Genomic DNA, 20,731 nt, shown 5'->3' on the forward strand with positions numbered 1-20,731 from the left:
TGTGCATGGCAATAGCATTCACAATGCAACTTAACAAAGCAAGTTACAGCTTTCTCACTCTTTTTATTTCCTGTTTAAGTATTAAGAAGTCAGGACACAAACCTGGATCCACATGTCTAGAGCTTCTTCTAATTCCATTTGTTCGTTTCTGCAGAGCAAAAATAAGAATCAAGGATATGAATAAACATGTTTTCATGGAGGCTCGTTGCAATCCTTTCATTCCCACAATCTACTAGGCAAAGCTCATTTTCTTAAGTTATTTCCCCCAACCACCAACACAATTATCTTTATCTTGTAGAAAGATCACACTTTGAAAAATATTCTCAGTAATGCTGATGGCTTTTTCATATATCCCATTTTTTCTGACACTAGGCTGAAAGAGTCTCAGTCCATAGAAGGTTTGTTCATACCTCAATATTTTTTGATACTAAGAACAAATGTATTTTTTAATCATTTATGAATAGGATAGGGGAAAAACATGCAGTCTGTCCCAGGTAACCTCCACCAACACAGAAGTCAAAGCCACTTGCACTGCTTTAATAAGTTAGAAACTTACACTGTTTCTATTTTACACTGAAGGTAACTACAATTTCCTATGGAATGCCTAATTTTCTTATTTTCTGGGCAAGTATTTAAATATACTTAGTAACTTGTCTGTCTCTCTAAAATTGGAGAAACCAGAGTTGTGTGAAATCAGAAACTCTCTGACAAGACTCAGATTATTTCAATTTCTTTTCTATATTTTATACACGAAGACACTTACTCTGGATCCCTGGAAATTTCAATGTGAAATAATGTATATGGCTGTAGTACTCATCTGCTTTTGCAAACTTGTTTTATCTGGAACTTGCATGATGGTTCATGCATTTATTTATTTTTTAATCAAACCAAGCAGCGAAAGGCATGTTGCATAACAAAGGGAACAATTAGGTTGCTCTGATTTACTTGCCGTTGATATAAGCTGATGCAGGACACACACCAAGGCAAGCCAGAAAGCAGTAACCTGAGGCATAACCAAATTACCAAGCCCTGTAACAGGCAAGCAAAATCAAAAGCTTGGTTTGAAAATAGCTTTCAAACTCTCTGGTCCTTGGACATATTCTCTCTGAACCCCACAAGTTTAATTAAAGAAAGGATACAAGTTTTGCTTCATCTGTAGTGGACAGCATAAAAATTTAAAGCTGCTGCCACAAAAGCAAAATTGGCTAAAAGCAAAATGCTCAACTATATCCTATATAGTTTTTTATCCATCCTGTTTTTTATAGATGGAATCCATGTTACTGATAGGATCGATGCAGATTGGTGAGCAACCACAGATTTGCAAAAGAAAGGGAAAGGGACAGGCCTCGGAAAATATAAAGGGAAACACAGAAATGCTTAATTGAAATAAAACAACAAAGTGACTGTGACAATTCAACTAATATACACCAAAGGACTGGCTGGAAAACAGCTTTAAGGAAATAGTTCTTGAGCTGTATGGAAACGTGCTCAATATTCTTAAACATACTAAATTACCAGTAGATTCTTTATTTTACTGGTATGAAACCTAAATCCATGTTTTCCAAACTGACAGTTCCTCATCCATGCTTAAGTTTTCTTCTGCACAGAGAGAATTAAAGCAGGCACTTAAATAGGAGTTTTGATAAAAATTAATGCAATCCTGGTGTTTTGGATCAGCTTAATAGGCAATAGCAAATCAATAGCTCCAGAAAGGAGGTCTTTATTCTCCTAACAGGAAAAAACAGTATACTTATTTTTTTCCCCCAGACACAGTATGGTCACCACAGTTAGCTTTAGGAAGCCTGACAGCCTTGTCCACTAAGCCCAGCAGATGATCTGCTCACAGCTCTCCAGCTGTGCTGCAGGACTGGAAAGGCATCAGGCAAACAGAGCACACTGTGATTCCCATAGAGTTCCCTTCCTCAGCACATCTGTCACAGCACAGACACCAAAGGCCGGGCAGCACCGGCCACAGGCAAGCTGAGGATGCAGTGAGGAGAGCAGGCAGGGGCTGGGCACAGGCAGGGGCTGGGCACAGGCAGGAGCTGGGCACACGCAGGGCACAGGCAGGGGCTGGGCACAGGCAGGGGCAGGGCACAGGCAGGGGCAAGGGCACAGGCAGGGGCAGGGCACAGGCAGGGGCAGGGCACAGGCAGGGGCAGGGCACAGACAGGGGCTGGGCACAGGCAGGGGCAGGGCACAGACAGGGGCTGGGCACAGGCAGGGGCAGGAGCTGGGCACAGGCAGGGGCAGGGGCTGGGCACAGGCAGGGGCAGGGCACAGGCAGGGGCTGGGCACAGGCAGGGGCAGGAGCTGGGCACAGGCAGGGGCTGGGCACAGGCAGGGGCTGGGCACAGGCAGGGGCAGGAGCTGGGCACAGGCAGGGGCAGGGGCTGGGCACAGGCAGGGGCAGGGCACAGGCAGGGGCTGGGCACAGGCAGGGGCAGGAGCTGGGCACAGGCAGGGGCAGGGGCTGGGCACAGGCAGGGGCAGGGCACAGGCAGGGGCTGGGGCTGGGCACAGGCAGGGGCAGGGGCTGGGCACAGGCAGGGGCAGGGCACAGGCAGGGGCTGGGGCTGGGCACAGGCAGGGGCAGGGCACAGGCAGGGGCAGGGCACAGACAGGGGCAGGGCACAGGCAGGGGCTGGGCACAGGCAGGGGCAGGGCACAGGCAGGGGCAGGGCACAGACAGGGGCAGGGCACAGGCAGGGGCTGGGCACAGGCAGGGGCAGGAGCTGGGCACAGGCAGGGGCAGGAGCTGGGCACAGGCAGGGGCAGGGCACAGGCAGGGGCAGGGCACAGGCAGGAGCTGGGCACAGGCAGGGCACAGGCAGGGGCAGGAGCTGGGCACAGGCAGGGGCAGGAGCTGGGCACAGGCAGGGGCTGGGCACAGGCAGGGGCAGGGCACAGGCAGGGGCAGGGGCTGGGCACAGGCAGGGGCAGGGCACAGGCAGGGGCAGGGGCAGGGCACAGGCAGGGGCAGGAGCTGGGCACAGGCAGGGGCAGGGCACAGGCAGGGGCAGGGGCAGGGCACAGGCAGGGGCAGGGCACAGGCAGGGGCAGGGGCTGGGCACAGGCAGGGGCAGGGCACAGGCAGGGGCAGGAGCTGGGCACAGGCAGGGGCAGGGCACAGGCAGGGGCTGGGCACAGGCAGGGGCAGGGCACAGGCAGGGGCAGGGGCTGGGCACAGGCAGGGGCAGGGCACAGGCAGGGGCTGGGCACAGGCAGGGGCAGGGCACAGGCAGGGGCAGGGGCTGGGCACAGGCAGGGGCTGGGCACAGGCAGGGGCAGGGGCTGGGCACAGGCAGGGGCAGGGCACAGGCAGGGGCTGGGGCTGGGCACAGGCAGGGGCAGGGCACAGGCAGGGGCAGGGCACAGACAGGGGCTGGGCACAGGCAGGGGCAGGGCACAGGCAGGGGCAGGAGCTGGGCACAGGCAGGGGCAGGGCACAGGCAGGGGCTGGGCACAGGCAGGGGCAGGGCACAGGCAGGGGCAGGGCACAGGCAGGGGCAGGGGCTGGGCACAGGCAGGGGCAGGGCACAGGCAGGGCACAGGCAGGGGCTGGGCACAGGCAGGGGCAGGGCACAGGCAGGGCACAGGCAGGGGCTGGGCACAGGCAGGGGCAGGGCACAGGCAGGGCACAGGCAGGGGCAGGGGCTGGGCACAGGCAGGGGCAGGAGCTGGGCACAGGCAGGGGCAGGAGCTGGGCACAGGCAGGAGCAGGGGCAGGGCACAGGCAGGGACAGGGCACAGGCAGGGGCAGCAGACCCCTCTCCTCTGCCAGAGCTCCTCCATCAGCAGGATTCCCCTGCAGGACCCCAGGAGCAGGAGCCCACGTGGGGCCCACATCCTCGGAGCTCACCAGAGGGTGCAGAGCTGCCCTCCACCAGCCCCGCTGCTGCCTGGGGTCACAAGGACACCAAAGAGCTCAAAGATCAGAGAGCACAGCCGTGGTCAGCCCTGCACACAGCTGCCCCTGCCCCAGCCATGTCAGCAGTAACATCCTCCCATTACCCCTATCAGCAACGTGCTTATGGGGAGCAGCAACTTTTATACTCACATGCTGTCCATAACTGGCACGTCATGTAAGCAATTACTATAAACTTCTGATCTAAAATATATTCTAGAAACTATTACGCTCTAGGTGTGATGTGCTCTCTTTTGTCAGACAGGACAGACAAAACCCAGCTGCCATGCCCTCCTGTACAGCAGTGAAGAGGCCCCAGGAGCTGGCCAAAAAACAACCCAGGGGGGCCTGCAGCCTTCCTAGGCTGGCAGCAAGCTACACTATGTGCATCACACCAACTCCTCTGGTTCAGTTCCCATTCTAACATTCTCTCCAGATCACATAAACTCCGTACCACAGGACACCTCTGCAACCAGTGTCTTTTTGCATAAAGAGGCAAACACTGCTGTGCCAATCCTTCATCACCCCACAGTTCTCTGGCATGGCAGAGGAAAAGAAAAGAATACTTTTAACTCCACAGCCAGATTTTGTCTTGGAACAGTAAGGATCTAACCACCAGTTGTGAAGCAATGTATGTTTTCTTACCTGTACCTTAAAAAAGCATCTCCACCCTTTTCAGCGCTCTCTGCGCTGCCATTTAGCTGCAAGTTTAATTCCCATTTTGAGCAGAAGACATTCATATTTAATCATTAATACCTTGTTGCTTAGACAACTTCTACAGCACTCTAAATAAACCTGTTTGCAAACCCAGACGAAAAACATACCTTCTCCATCAGCACGCACACAGAGTACTAAGGAGCTCTTATGTCACCAACAAAACAAACATCACATGTAAAAAAAAAAAAAAAAAAAAAAAAAAAAAGAATCCTTACCTCATGCTTCACGTTTCCATGTTCTGAAACATAAGTAAAAATCGGCATTATTGTCGATTGCAAGGTGTGCACAGAACAATCCTGTTTCCCAGAACAATCTCGGCCCGTGTGTGACAGCACACACTCCGCCGCGCAGCGCTCGGAGCCGGGCTGTTGTGCAAACCGCGGCGCGCCCCTTGGCGCAGGGCCGGCCCCGGGCTCGGCGGCACGGCGGGCGGGACAGCGCGGCCAGCCCCGACACACGGCACCGCACACTGCCTCCGGGGAGCGCCGGCTGCCCGCAGCCCGCTGCGAGGCCAGCTCACACCTTCCCCCTCTCTTTCACTGTGACAAGGGGTATCAGGGCGAAATGTATACCTGTAGCTTCAAAGTGTCCTGTGTTTCATGTTCAATTCGGTATTGCATTACCATACCAGAGGCTGATGGAACTGCTGCTTTATTTACTTTTACTATAAATTTTACGGTACTAATTGAAAATTAGGAGGAAAATCCTGCGGGGCATGGGAGTGCATAAAGCCAGGACCAGTTCAGTGCTCCAAAAAAGGCACAAAAGAATTTACTTTTTTTACACGTCCTTGGCATGTCTAAGCCGATAGCAGGTATTTGGGCGCACTCTGGATTTTGGGCCGGTGCCCTGCCAAAGCACACACAGCTGTGTTTGCCCGTGTGTCCCTCTGGCAGCACACACCCGCTGACACCAGCACAAGCTGCACCTCCCTGCTCTCCGTGTGCTTCAGGACACGCAAAACTTTTACTGGAAAGACTTCTGAGCGGGAAGGCACATCCACAGTAAAACAAAGAACAAACTTTAACTGCGAAGTTCCCTTTTGTCCCACAAAGGCTGCACTAAGCAGCGAAGTGTGGGAAAACAAAATCCCCGGCGTGCCGGGACCGAGCCCGCGGCTGCGCGCTGGGGAGCGCGGGCACGGAGCGCGGGCACGGAGCGCGGGCACGGCCCCGGAGCGCGGGCACGGAGCGCGGGCACGGCCCCGGAGCGCGGGCACGGGCACGGAGCGCGGGCACGGCCCCGGAGCGCGGGCACGGAGCGCGGGCACGGCCCCGGAGCGCGGGCACGGGCACGGAGCGCGGGCACGGGCACGGAGCGCGGGCACGGAGCGCGGGCACGGCCCCGGAGCGCGGGCACGGAGCGCGGGCACGGCCCCGGAGCGCGGGCACGGCCCCGGAGCGCGGGCACGGCCCCGGAGCGCGGGCACGGAGCGCGGGCACGGCCCCGGAGCGCGGGCACGGGCACGGAGCGCGGGCACGGCCCCGGAGCGCGGGCACGGGCACGGAGCGCGGGCACGGGCACGGAGCGCGGGCACGGGCACGGAGCGCGGGCACGGCCCCGGAGCGCGGGCACGGAGCGCGGGCACGGAGCGCGGGCACGGAGCGCGGGCACGGGCACGGAGCGCGGGCACGGCCCCGGAGCGCGGGCACGGGCACGGAGCGCGGGCACGGGCACGGAGCGCGGGCACGGGCACGGAGCGCGGGCACGGCCCCGGAGCGCGGGCACGGAGCGCGGGCACGGCCCCGGAGCGCGGGCACGGCCCCGGAGTGCGGGCACGGAGCGCGGGCACGGAGCGCGGGCACGGCCCCGGAGCACGGGCACGGAGCGCGGGCACGGAGCGCGGGCACGGCCCCGGAGCGCGGGCACGGCCCCGGAGCGCGGGCACGGAGCGCGGGCACGGAGCGCGGGCACGGCCCCGGAGCGCGGCCCCGCTGCCGTCCCCCCGAAGGCCCGGCAGCACCCAGAGCGCTCCTGGGTTAGAACCTTCCATCAGCATCAGCCGGCATTTGGAGAGCGAGCGGAGAGAAGACAAATCATCCCGCCCAAAGGAGGAGATGCACGGCAGTCTGCTGAGGTTTTCCCAAGCAGCCCGGGGGAATCAGTTGCTCGAGGGCTGCCGAAATTCAGTATCAATTTGGTGTTTCACAATCTGATACGCCTTTCAGAATTTTGGCAAAAATCTCAGTAAAATCTCTTCTCCTGAATGTTTGATCTCAGCATTATGAAAGACTTCAAATGAAGAGAAGTCATATAGGTAAGCAGTTGCAAAGGAGGCCAAAAGTTCAAACCCAGACTTTGGGGGTTTCTTTCTTTTCTATATTCTAAAGACTTGTATTTATTTCAGCAGATCATTTAATAAAAAGCTGAAATGGAAATGTTCTATCCTCCAATGGGAATGAATGAATCTGATTTTTAAACGTTGCTGTTGAATATTATTTTTACCTCTGGAAAATGTCCCAAACTCAACTATTTGAATGAGCTCCATCTGGCGATCAGAGCATCCCAAAGGTTTTTATAATAAATAATCAGGAAATTCAGTGATTAACTTTCAATAACTGAATACCTAGGTTCAAGAAATCACTGCATAAGAAGATAACAAATACTCCTGATCATTCATGTAAAATAAATTTCATTAAAAGGAAGTGAAGTATTTGGATTAGAAAGAAAACCAACACTGATGGACCAAAACGCCATTTTTGGCTTCACTGTTAACACTTCAGGAATAGAAAAAAATTATTCAGTACCTGTATTTCCATCTAAAAGCCTATGCAAAAAATTAAGACTTGGCTTGTTATTTCATTACAGTTTAAATATGCGTGTATTTCAGAACATTCTGTATTGAAATATTTGTATCATGTCCTCATGAAAGACCTGTTTTCCTAATATTACACAAGTACAAGATCAAGAAAACCTTCATTTCTATTTTTTGGGGGGGGGAAGAGTAATGTCTGAGGATATCCACCAACAGATATTTTACACATAACAACTTTATTTCAAGTTTCTGCTCACCACAAGTGTGCCAACGAAATCATCAAGTGAGTCCTCAGTTCTGTCTGCCACTTAATTAATGGCAGTTTAGCACAGTTTTGGGGGTTTTCTTGTTTATTCACTGAGGCCGTAGTACCATTGGGTCACATTTTGATAATTATATTTTACTGCAGAAGCAAGAGGAGCAGCAGCTGGCCTCAGTAAGGGAAGGAACACAGCTCAGAAAATGGGAATAAGCTGCTCTTCAGGGATGCAACAGAGCAGCTGGATTTACACGCTAACTGAACGGAGAGTAAATAAAAAGTATATGTGATAAGCTACTCACCTTTCTATTTTAAAACAAAACTCAAAATATTTAAAATTCAGGAACTGTAAATTGGAAGGAGCTGTGGGACTACAGGTTCCTTCCCAGTCATTTAGCCCAGTCATTACTCAATCAGAACAAAATTAGAAATGTGACCCAGATGTACCACACTGTAGACCCAAAAAAATATCAAGCGCCCGCCCTAACTAGCTTTTGTTCAGGTTGAGCAAGAATCATTAGTTAAGCAATACAACTCAACCTCTGTTGCAGTTTTTGTTTGTTTGTTTTTGTTTTTTTTTTTTTTTTAAGTGGTGTACCTCCAATGAACTTTGGGAGATTTGAGCATTTACTTGTCAATTCAGTTGACATGAGAGGTTTGGAGGAGAGCCAGAAACTTGGCAACTATTGATTAAGTCAGCAAAAACGTAAATAGTGAAAGCTGCTGTTTCTTTTGAGATGTCAGGACCAGAGGCTTTTCATGCATAATCTCCAATGTGCTGTAGCAAGCAATTAAGACATGAACAGCATGGACTGTATCATTGGGCGTGCAGGTTACTGTATGAGAGCAGTTCTAACCTTAACCCATTCATGTGCTAACTTTGTCTTTTAAGTTCATCTCACAGCTGAAGGAACTTCCAGCTAAAGAAATATAGTACCTTTTCAAATGAAATTATCCGAATGAGAAAGAAATCATGTGTAAATTAAGTAAGATTTACTATAAAAAATGACCAGCTAATGTTTTTCTAATCTATTTATGATCTGATGAGACACGCCTTTAATATTCCCTGGGAAAAGCAATAGAAAGAAGAAAATTCTGTGGGTTTGGCACTATATTTAAAAGATTCAAAACACTTTCAGATTCTAGAATCATTGGAGGTTTCTCTAATTGAAATATTCAATAGTCAGTAGAACCAGCAAGCATTTGCCTGAGAATACTTAATTCGACATAATTTGACAGGCTTGGAAAAATTCCAGTCTGGAAATAAAAATGAATTAATTCTGCTGATTTAGAGTAGGAAACAGACTGGAATTCTTCAATATGTTCTGGGCAGAGTGATATTGTTTTATCAGTCTATGAGGCTTCTGAAGAAATTGCAAGGGACACAGAACAGTCTGTACAATAACAGTGGGAGCAACAAGGGCTACAGCTTCTCCCTTTGGCTACTCAAAGTGTGACTTATTCCTGCTTGCTTACCCAAAGCTCCAGTCTTAAGTATACTCAGACACAAACCCTTCCAGGCAGAGGGAAAGCATCACCAGATGAGTGAAATTGCTTTATACCATGAAATAAGACATAGGAATGCAGCTGAGAAACCAGAAGATGTAACAAGGGAGAGAAGATGCCCTCAGCCAGCAGAGAAAATGCCACATCTATCTTTATAAATGGCCTGTCACAGAAACACGTACATCCATTTTTTAATCCTTGTGTTTAAGGATTTCGGACCGTCTGTTTAAGATCGTGCAATCAGACTCAAAGGAGTTCGTCAAAACATTAGCAAGGATTCCAAATTACAGAAAGATTCAGTGCTAGGACAGAAAAGTAAAATACATGAGAATGTAGAGGACTATGAGGATGTACAGGACAGCATTTGGTGGGGGGGGGAAAGACCTGTTAAATCAATAATGACAGAAATGAGCACAGAAGACTTCAACCAGCACTGCTGATTTACAGCAGCAAGGGCAGGAACAGCAACCAAGAAAACCCAAGGGCTAAATGCAAACATTTTGTTCTCTTTATTAATTCAACTGATTAACTCTGCATCTTTTATCACTAAAATTTCTACAATCTGCTGAACTGGCCTTCTTTGAAGCAAAACATCTGAAGAACTGGCATATGTTTGTATATAAGGCATAGCATGAGAACACAGCAATTTATCTTCAGATTTTGTCAATGTTTCTCTCATAAGTGTATCATCTAAATCTGACACTTAATAATTTTGTCATTCAAAAGGTTTCATCTATCTTTGGATGTCTGCCTTTTGAATTTTCACAAAGTACGACTTGGAATTAAATTTAAAAAGATTTAATCCACTCAGGGAAGTTCTAAGCATCATTTCAGAAAGGCTGGCAAAAACATCTACTCATGGTCTATAAAGAAAACAGAATCTTAAACTTTACAAAACCAGAAAATACTGAGGAACATTCAAATGCCTTTGAGAAACCTAATGGCACATTCCCACCGCAGTGCTTTGAACTCTGATCACTTTTTTTCAAACAAGCCCCTAGAAGTACAAGAGGTCTACAGAATAGAAATGAAATTTATTTGAAACATAGAAAAAACTTCACTTATAAAAAGATAATTTAAAAAATTGAACCTGTTCCACTTAGAGAATCTACTATTAAGAATTCAAAATAATTTATCATAGAGAGGCAGTCAGTGAAGACTTCTCACAAAAGCCCAAAGTCACATGTTCACAGAGAACTCACTGTTCTAACACTCTGAATTGCAGTGAGACATGTCCAAATAGGGAAGCCATGCCAAAGCAATAACAAGATGTAAAAATTCTTCAGACACCGAAAAAGAAAGGAAGAATGTTTAACAGGATCAAGCAAGGAGCATCATTCCTGGACATTGTCTACCACACAGAGGATTTGCACTTTGCTGTGAAGCCCCTGGAATGGCCCTGGCAGAATGGCAGAACTCCAGATTAAACAGATAATACATATATCTACACTTATATAGGTATATATATATTCCATGTCTATGGCCATAAGAGGGAAGAGTCAAAATACCACATGACTGGGGAATAATAATGTCCAGTTTCCCAAAAGGATGATTCAGTTTTGTGTACATTATACCCTGTGAAAAAGGCTGTAATAGTCCCCTAGAAAAAAAAAGTGGGGAGAAAAGAACAAACCAACAAAACAAAACAACCCACCAAACACAGCAATAAAATAAGGGTTCCAGGCATTTTGCTGCTGTGCAAGCCTTTGCTCATTTCCCACAGGAGCAGCAAATGACACTGCTAAAAAAATATTATATTTATCATAAAATAATTTCTCTAAATATTTCAAAAGAAAAGTATTCAAAATTAAAACCATGTTAGAATTTTGTGCCTATAGAGTATACTCCTTCCACAAAGTGCTGTGAACATGCTGAATTTTACATTATATCTTTCTGTCTGCATGCCTTTCGTAACATTTCATAGCTTTGCAGGCATGAAAGATAACTTACGGGAAACCTCATTTCTCAGCATAGCTCTGGAATAGTTAAAGGACAGAGCCAAAAAAATAATTCAAGTTTCACGAACCAATACTTCAGAGAGTCTGAATTGTCTCATCCCTTTCTGGCCCACACAGGGAAGCAGGTACTGGTAAAACTCCTCCTTAAACTTTCCCTTGGTCTGTTCACATTATGAATGGCCAGCACTGCTCAAGCAATACTTCTTTCTTTAAAAAGGCAAAAAAAAAAAAAAGAATAAAAGTGGAAAACAGTAGAGAAAAACCTGAGGATTTCCTTTCCTTTCCTTTCCTTCCCTTTATCAGGTAGAAGGATGACACATTTTCAGCAAAACCCCTTTGTCCTTCCCATGCTCCTTGTTTGCTAAACAAGGGGCAGTACAGCAAGAGCTGCAGTTCAGAGCTGGTTTTTGCAGCTGTGATCACAGAGCCAGCTGTAAGGAAAGACACAGCCCAGCACCTCCTGTCCTTCCTCAGGAGCAGGCAGGAGATACACAACTCTCCTGGCTCATGTGGGAGCTGCAGCAACCAGGGAGTCTTTGCACAGAAGAAAAAACAGACTGAGAAGAGGAAGTAAAGCCTGAAGAGAGGAGGACTGAGGGCTGAACACCTGGGTGTACCCAAAACACCTAACAAAAAAGCATCTTAGCAATACAGTTGCTTGCAATTTCAGCACAGTGTAATTCTACAAACATCAGGAAGGTGACTTAAAGTAAACTCCAAAATAGCATACTGCTTCTTTGAAATTTTAAAATTATAATTTATTCCACTTACAAAGAAGGAGGAATGTGATTTGTTGTTACTTTGTTCTCTCCAGCAAGTCTACAGCATTGCTTAGGTATGCAGGAAAATTAAAAGAAATCAGACCTTTTGTTTTCTAGGCATTTATGGTCATTCTTACTGATGCATGTTGCACCATATGTGTCCACAGATATTCACAGAGGAACAGAAAGACAAGTTCCTGCCTCCTGGGGTGTCAGCTATCCAATTAAAATAAAAACTATGGAAGTGATTAAAAGAAAAGAAGAAAGACAAAGAAAAAAGTAGAAGTAGGGGCGGTTTATACCACAGAAGACAGTTCTTTTGTAAAGGACAATATGTGTTTGTTTTCCACTCTATTAATTTCAAGTAATTGCTTTAAAACACTCCGTTTTTAAGATAATCTTAAATATTTATTTTCCTTAGAATATCTGCAGGAGGCTCTGTGAAAAGCCTGTGTTCCAAAAAGAGTTTCAGTTACAAATACTGTGACTGCTTGTATGATTTTCAGATCTACAAAATATTTTTTGTAAAGAGTTCAGACTTGGAGGATAGCAAGGAAGATCGCCAACAGAGAAAAGCAGCTGAGAAAAAAAAAGTTTACTGATTACAGCAAAAATCAGTGCCTGCCATCCTGTTGATTTCCTGGAAGATTGGGACAGGTAATTAGCAGAGAGAGCCAAAAGCCAAGTAGAAATCACAAGTAATGCACACAGGGACAAAGACAGAAACAGGCTTATAGAATGTTGAAATTTGGAAACAGAAGCTTAGTAAAGAGCAGTGGATGAAGTCATGTAATTCAAAAATGAGAGAATCTCTCTGCAACAGCACTTTATAGAGATTGTAGAGACTAATGTCAAAAAGGAAATAACCAAGGGAAGAGGTTGCAGTAGCTTATGTGAAGTATTTGAGACATGAGAAACTTCACAAATTATTATGAAATAATTCTGAAAAGGAATGTGAAGATTTTAGAGAATTGAGAATGATACATAACTAGAAACTTCCCCAACATCTAAAACTCCACTTTCCAGAAATCATCACATGCTCCCAATGGCTTTTCTTTTTCAAGCACAACAGCAATTCAAAATAATCTCAAGAAAAAAAGAACATTTGAGAAGCTGGACAGAGGGAAGAGTCAAACATGGCACTGGGATTATATGACAGTGACAACAGTGTATGAGCTCACTGCCACCAGCAGAGTGGGAACAGGGAAGGGAAGGGTGGCCAGGGATGGGGGCAAACACTGAGCATTAGCAGTCAGAACGTGTCAGAAAGACTTTTACAGGTATAATACTTAGCAGAACAGGAAGAAGTCAGATTTTTGGAGTTATTTGTGGGAGGCCAAGTGGTAGTTGAAATCAAAAGATTCCTTAAGGTCCCAAAGAGTGGAACGACAGGGGAAGTGGAAAGTGACAATGGCCAGGGAAGAAATTCACAGAGCAATTGATAAAAAGAAGAAAAAAGCAAAATAGTTCTCAGGAGTGGGAAGTAGAGAACCATCAATCACCTTTTTGTGAATATTGTGAATGGACAGAAACCATGGAAACCAAAGAGATGAAAGAGGAAGCTGAGGCAACACAAACAGCTTTAGGAACTGAGAGGAAAATATGAAAATTGACACAGACATAAAGGGAGAAGCACAAGGATGATAGATGATGTGCTGTACTGTAGGTGTTACATATGAGCAGTCCACAAGTGAAATGAGAGCAATTCCTTGTTGTATATGGCATTGACAAAGAAATTTGGTTTAACCTGTAACAGTTCTCTCCTGCTTTGGAACATTTCAATTTAGTAGCAATAAAAATCCCTATGAATCCTAATGTAATTCTAATTGTGCTTATAAATGGTAGTTTCACAAGTATGCATGTTACAATAAACACAAATTAGAGGTAAATTAAACCTTAATTATATCTAGCAAGTTTTATGTCCTAATTAAAAACGGTATTCTAACAATAAAAATGACTTACCACCTAAATTAGCCCTTCCACAATTGTCTAGTCTTCCTAAACATTCTTTGTGTGCTCCAGCTCCACACTTAGAACATAAATAGCCTTGATAAAATGTTCCCCTGTAAAATAAAATTAGGTAGTGATACATTAGAGGTGACAAATTCCACATATAAAGGACATAAGAGACATGGCACAAGGTATTAGAAGTCATTTGTTGTTCTGCAAAATGATAGTCCTTAAAGGCTTGAGAAAAAGTGACAACTGACAAACAAGCAGCTCATCTGCTTTCTGTCACTACTAGCCATTTAAAAATCACAACCAGACAGTTCTTTCAGAGTCCTAGCAGAATAATAATCTCCATTTCAAAGTAATCCAAAGCTACTTTGGAACAGTACACTTGAAATTGTACCATTATGCATCTCTCCTACTACAGCTCTACACTTCATCTCTGTGGGAATTTGCCTAGGCACAATGAAGAATAGGAGTTCAAGAGAGTTGTAAGTTTGAATGTGTATTTAAGCATTAAGTAGATTTTAGGCTATATGGCAAATATTCTTGACTTTAGATTTGTTCATTTTTTTAAAAAAAACATATATCATGCACACTTCAGGTAATATTTGGAGCTGCTCATTCCTCTAAAAGTGTCTGTTCCACAAGGTGGCACTTGGGAACACCCAGCTGGTGGCCCATGGAGAACCAGGCAGAGTCCTGAGTGCAGGACAGCTGCTCCTCAGCAATTGGTGCACACCCAGTAACCCAACTACAGTGCTCCAAAGTCAGGAATTAGCCCTCCTGAATTTTAAGATTACAAAGTCCAGGTCAGTCTGCCTAGTCAGAAAAGGCATTGCTAAGGGAAGAAAAAATGTATGACAAGGAGGAACATACCTGAAGTGGATTTATTCCATTCCTGTGCTTAACAAAGGCACTACCTACACTCAGATGCCCTTGCTAAAATGCTGTGGTTTCATTTTTCAGAATATCAGCAATATGCAGCACAGAATCATAGAAGGGTTTGGGTTGGAAGGGACCTTAAAGATTATCCAAACTCTGCCAAGGACAGGGACACCTTTCAGGATGCTCAAAGCCCCATCCAGCCTGACCTTGCAGGGGCAGGCAGCGGGGAGACCACCACCCAAAAAAACCTTTACAATACCTCAGAAGCATCTGACAGACTTTGCAAGATGTCACCCGACTGAAGGTGTGCATTTTGAACTCATGAAAGCTCGTATCTGCATAGTCTGGCCGGATGTTTGACCTAAAAACAAAATTTGAAAATATGCATTAAATGAAATCTAGAACATAAGGCAACATTCACAGCAGGAAATCTTAATCCACAAACAAGTAGTTTTATTTAGACTTTAATGCTTTCACTGACAAGAACCAGAAGTATAAACATTACCAAACACCTTGAAATGAAATCTGAATTATAGTATTATGCAGACTTCTCTAAATATACCTTATTGTGACCTTAGCTGTCAAAATCAATAGAAAACATCTGAATGTTTTTGTTTGAGTAACTAGTATCATTCCCAACAATATTTTATTATGTGAATGCACAAGGAAAAGCAGCTCACAGCCTGAAAAGCACCATATTTGAAAACATTAGCAGCAGATTCAGGACAATATTCACCAGGGTTTGGTTAGCCTTGTTTAAATGTGTTGCACACTGCCCACAGCTGTAGACGCACACAATAAATTTAACAAAATAAAAGATCACTATTCACACTGCCAAAATACCAACACACTACTAGCAGACTTATTTCTAAAGATCAGTTTTATGTACAAAGCACGGGTCCATCACCTTGTTTACCTTCCCTACTGATCCCTTTAAAATGCAGGGGTATAATTTAAATGTGACCCACTCATCATTTATTGTACCAGTGACTGTTCCCAGATTTAAATTTTACTAAGTAATCTATTCATTTTTTTCTGTCTTCTGTCCCATCTGGAAGAACAGGCATTTTCAATGAATTTTTTTTTTTAATTTAATAAGATCCCCAAACTAGCTTAATGCTGTCAAAATCACTAATGCTGAAATGCTAGGTACATCACTTAATATTGACCTAGACTGTGCCAGAAAAGAAAATACATATATATATATACACACACATATAAAATAAGGGTTAATTAATTTTTCACTATTATTTATATTAAAATATTTAGAACTCCATAAATTTCTGGTATTTTTCTATCAAAAACATAGCAAGGCATGATGCATAGGAATTAAAATAGGAAAAAAAAACCTGAGGGCAGGAATGCAAGAATCTACAGCACTCTAAGGAAAAACCAGAAGCTTTTTCTGACAGAAAATTACATATTCTTCCATTAAAGCTGGAGATACTTATAAGTTACATTTTTATGTATTATAAATAACTTCCAGACTGAAACACAGACCAGACACAAACTGCAATGAAACATGGATAACCACGCAAGCATCACTCTCTCTTGGATGGCATTAAAAGGCCTACAAAAAACCATTCAAAGAATCTGTTTAAGTACACAGTGTCCAAAAGGTCAATCTTCACATGCACCTGCTGAAAATGAGCATGCTGAAAATGAAATTGTACTCAAAAAGCAAAAGGAATTCTGCTTTTATGCCTGATAATAACCTTACAATTAGTAGTGTTTTAACTTCCTCACCTGTCTCTCTCTTTTCTGCTCTAACATGCAAGATGTCGATTCCACAACTCCTGTTATCAGAAACAGGTGTACATACTACCCAGCCACAGCAGAAAGGTACAGCAGCAGGATAAAATTAATCTCATAGAGAACTTGATAAACCAGGAGAAAAAAATTATTATTCTTTGGCTCTTAACTAGATACAGCTTGTATTTCATAATGTGTCTGCCAGAGGGCTGCCAAAATTTCTTAGGCTACACTCCAAGCAATCCAGAAAACTCCCTAGAACAAGTTGAAGTACTTCACTCCCAACAAAAGCTCATTTTTATTGACCTACTGGTACAGACCAGGTGTCCTGGGTTGTAGTTTAGGATGTATTCTATCACCATCTTCAGTTAATGGCCCATCAATGCCTTGTGCATGACTCATAGATCACTCCTGGGAGTTATCTCTCTTTAATGGGCCATCAAAGACCTCCTATGAGACTCACCATCCCACTGTGAGATGCTCTGCCCACGGGGAGGAGCCAAGCATTCTCACCTGGATATAAGCTGGGATTTGGGACACTAGAAGCAGCCCTCACCCACTGGATTCTCAGAGGACTGGAGCTGCCAGACCTTTCTATGGGATCACTGCTTCAGGAAGACCACCTTGCCTGGACTGCTTCCACCACCCTGATCAGGTTGTATTCTGACTCTGCCAGTGGGTTTTCTTTCTGTATTGTTGCATTTATTTTATTTTATTTTTATTTCTTTTTCTTCTCATTAAATTGTATTTTCTGACTTAGAGCCTCTCACTTGGTTTGTTTTCAAACCACAACACCAGGACATTGTGCAGAACTATGCTCAAAGTATAAGCCAAAAGTGCAAGACTCATGAGATTGAAAGCATATCAAATTAAACCTAACAACCTGACCATTTTTCAAGAACAAACCAAAGAAAAAATTCCATTCATTTAATTAGAACAGAATCAATCTTCAAAAATAATAAGTGGATCAAAAGAAAAAAAATTACAACCTCATACAGACAGTAGTTTAACACATGGATGTGACTACACAACTTTCTTCCATATGTAAAAATCCTCTTTCATTCTTCTCTCAGGCTATCTTCCATAAAGATTGAAGTGCATGAACTACTCAAAATATACCTCCTATTAACAGAACAAAGATGATACACTGTATTTATTCTTCTTTATATTAAAACCAATATTTGAAAAGAACAGTGCAAAGGAAGAAAATGTATGCTTAGTCTGGAGACAGAGTGCTGTAAAGTGAAGCACAATATGGAAGATAATTAGTGATACAACACAACAAATTAGTGATACAACAAAACAAGTATAAAATCAATTTATACTACAAATATTTATACCTCTACTGCAAATCTAGAGGTAGAATAAGGAAGGCTTTGTAGAAGAACATTTAGTGCAGTGTTACTGTGGGCAGAAAAACTCTTGCATATTGTGGTACCAAATAAGCAATGCTGCATTATGGCAAATCCAGTTCTGCAGTCCCATCACACATCACATCAGACAAGTCTGAGATGAGGCACTATAGCACCATGCATGGAGCAGCAAGCCTTTAAATGTGAAGTCAGAAACTTAATGAATCTAGGGGTTTGATACTTTAGTTTTCAGTGTATTTCTTCTCCAAAATCAAATACAACATAAAAATGACCCAACTAGATTAATAGATGAAAGTTTCCAACTAGAGATTAAGCACAACTCATCTGTGACTATGTCCAAATTCCACAAGGACCACAGATTTTTTTTTTCCACAAAACATTTCAAACTGAATATCATATACTAGGTTTTGAGTTTTCAAATACAGCAAATAAAGTTGATAATGCAAAATTGTCCTGCATGCTATTACACAGTATGTCTGCTATGCACACTACGAAATAGTCATAGCATACAACTTTTCATGGCCATGTCCAACCATAAAGAAGCTCTTTTGGCTACAGCAAGGAAGCCTGACATTGATACCCTCAGAAAGGAGAGCAGAGCTCTCACAACACAGTAAAGAGAACATTTCATCCTTCTCAAATCTTCTTTTCTCTTCTACTTCCCAACCTGTGTGCATATTGCAAGACAGAAAAAGCCCTGAGTTTTTAGGTCAATATTAATTTTGAGCCTAATACTATTTTCCTCTTAAGAAGAAGAATTTCGTGTTGGAGGAGGAAAAAAAAAAAAAGAAAAAAAGAAAAAAAAAATAAACCCAGACATGATTGTTAGCAAAATTCAAATGTATTAACAAAATTAACAAAATTTATTTGGGGTCTTACACTGGGTTCCTTCACCATTGCAGTGGGACAGCCAAGCCCTCCTGAAGACTCCCCAGTCTCTCCTACCACAACCACTGCTATTATGGGGTGCCTCAGGCAGCAAAAAAATGTATTTTCTATTTCTGCTGTCAAACAAACTTGATGAGTGGCCAGAGCAGGAAGTCACTCATACACCAGAAATACTTAATCTGAAGTAAATAGTGACACAGAACACGTTCCTCATTTTATTGTAAAAGTCTCTTATTTTTACGAGCAACAGCAATGTGGGGAGGGAGAAGTAATTTCCCTTTGTCTCTTCTACTTTTTCCCCAGGCAGTTTTAACTTCCCCACTCTAGCAGAGACAAAATGTCAATGTCAATCTTGTTATTAGGACAATTTTTCCAATTCTCTCTTCAATTCACCACCAGAGGTTTTGGAAGAGACAACCACAAATGTCCTCTCCTGCACAGTGCTGGAACCCCATAACCAAATTTATCCAGTCACTACTGCAATGTCCTTGGGCTGCCCCTGAGCCTTCTGAGCAAAGCTTTCTCTTTCCAATTTACTTACAGAATATTAGTCCCACTGGGACCAATTCACTGCTACACCACCAACCCAGAGAACTGCAGGTGCATATCTCATGAGTCTCTGTCACTTGGACACACAGTTCTTGTCTCTGCACAAGCCATGGGAGCCATGTTACAGGGGCAGAATGACCATCTTCTACAGTCAATCCTCCATCTCTGAGCAGTCCCTTTGTCTTTAAAGTTTTGAAAGTTCAATGTAGAAAAGAGCTACCCAGGTATCTTATTCAATTGGCTTTGATATAATCAACCTTCGGAGCACTCCTCGTGCATATGAAATATTCCCCTTCTAAAAATATTCTCTCCACATTTGCAGTGCCACTTCTTTCTACTGACTTGTTCTTTTCAGGAGAGTAAATTGATCATAGGCCAATCACATCCCACCCACATAATGCAACACCTTTATAAATGGTGTCAGGAAGTGTCATGTTATCAACCGTCCCCCACAAGCTTCTGCAGACAAAATCCATCCCAGTAATCATCTTTGTTTGGATTACTGGCACAGCACACCACAGAGTAATGATACAGATAGCCCAAAATTTTCTTGTCAGACAAGACATATAGGTGCTTATTCCTATGCCTATAGAATAAGGAATAAATTCTCCTGACTATCCTACCTCAAAATATCAAAAATAATTGTGAATGTGAAAAAAAAAGAAATAGTATTAACTACAATTTTCTCACACTAGGGGCTGGGATAACACATTAAAGACTTAAAACTCATGCTTAACCTTCAAAACACAAACATGCCACAATCAACTTGCCTAACACTCAAGTAAAAAAAGAAAAACACAATGAACCTTGGCAATCTTGACATATCCAACTGTGTAAGTTCTATGCCCCATTTTACAAATCTGAACTTTGATTATCTTTGATCTAAAGTGTTGCCAAGGTGTATATGCAATGAAGTGTACATCATTAGTATCAAGCAACTTAGATAAGATTTGTTACTGTAATTTCCTTACTTAATCCAAACCATATTCTGATGAGAAAACATTTAAATTAGAATGTGTCTGAAGAGCAGTAGAATACTACAGGCATTTGGCTGCCTTATAGCAACAATTTAGGGGTTCATCGGCATTCTTACATTCATGTTTGTTTCCTACAAGAAAAAACTATACAGAGTACCTTCCACAACAGGTTGGAATAAACAAATAAATTACATCATCTTTGAAGGGGTAGGCACAAATGTACTTTCTTTTGGTGTCAGTTTAACTTCCTCTACACAGGTAGGGCTTACAAAATAACATGCATCAGAAAAACTACTAAACATCCAGCCAAAAAACTCAATCTTTTCTACTAAATAAGGAATTACTACAGATGTATCCCAAGAGAATAAATAAAAGGCTGAGAGACAGATTACTATATAGTCCCTTCCTTCTATTTTCCCAGGTGAAAAATAAATATATTAAAATCCCATTGGTCTCATTAAGTCTTCATTTCCAGAAAGGACATATTTCTG

At 44.0% G+C, this 20,731-nt stretch overlaps 1 protein-coding gene across 3 annotated transcripts in view; it reads right to left on the bottom strand.

Moving 5' to 3' along the window:
• Positions 1 to 20,731, bottom strand: part of VAV3 (vav guanine nucleotide exchange factor 3) — a 155,120-nt gene that overhangs the window by 49,702 nt on the left and 84,687 nt on the right. For 2 of the 3 annotated variants that reach the window (XM_066324575.1, XM_066324573.1), the window contains 4 exons: positions 14,961 to 15,062; positions 13,826 to 13,926; positions 4,840 to 4,862; positions 103 to 148 (listed from right to left, as the gene is read on the bottom strand). In XM_066324575.1, the coding sequence (XP_066180672.1) occupies positions 103 to 148; positions 4,840 to 4,862; positions 13,826 to 13,926; positions 14,961 to 15,062 (272 nt within the window). The remainder of the gene's footprint in view (positions 1 to 102; positions 149 to 4,839; positions 4,863 to 13,825; positions 13,927 to 14,960; positions 15,063 to 20,731) is intronic. The other variant, XM_066324574.1, reaches the window with a different exon arrangement.

The sequence above is a fragment of the Sylvia atricapilla genome, chromosome 9 (genome assembly GCF_009819655.1).
Source record: "Sylvia atricapilla isolate bSylAtr1 chromosome 9, bSylAtr1.pri, whole genome shotgun sequence".
In the NCBI taxonomy this organism is placed as follows: domain Eukaryota; kingdom Metazoa; phylum Chordata; class Aves; order Passeriformes; family Sylviidae; genus Sylvia; species Sylvia atricapilla.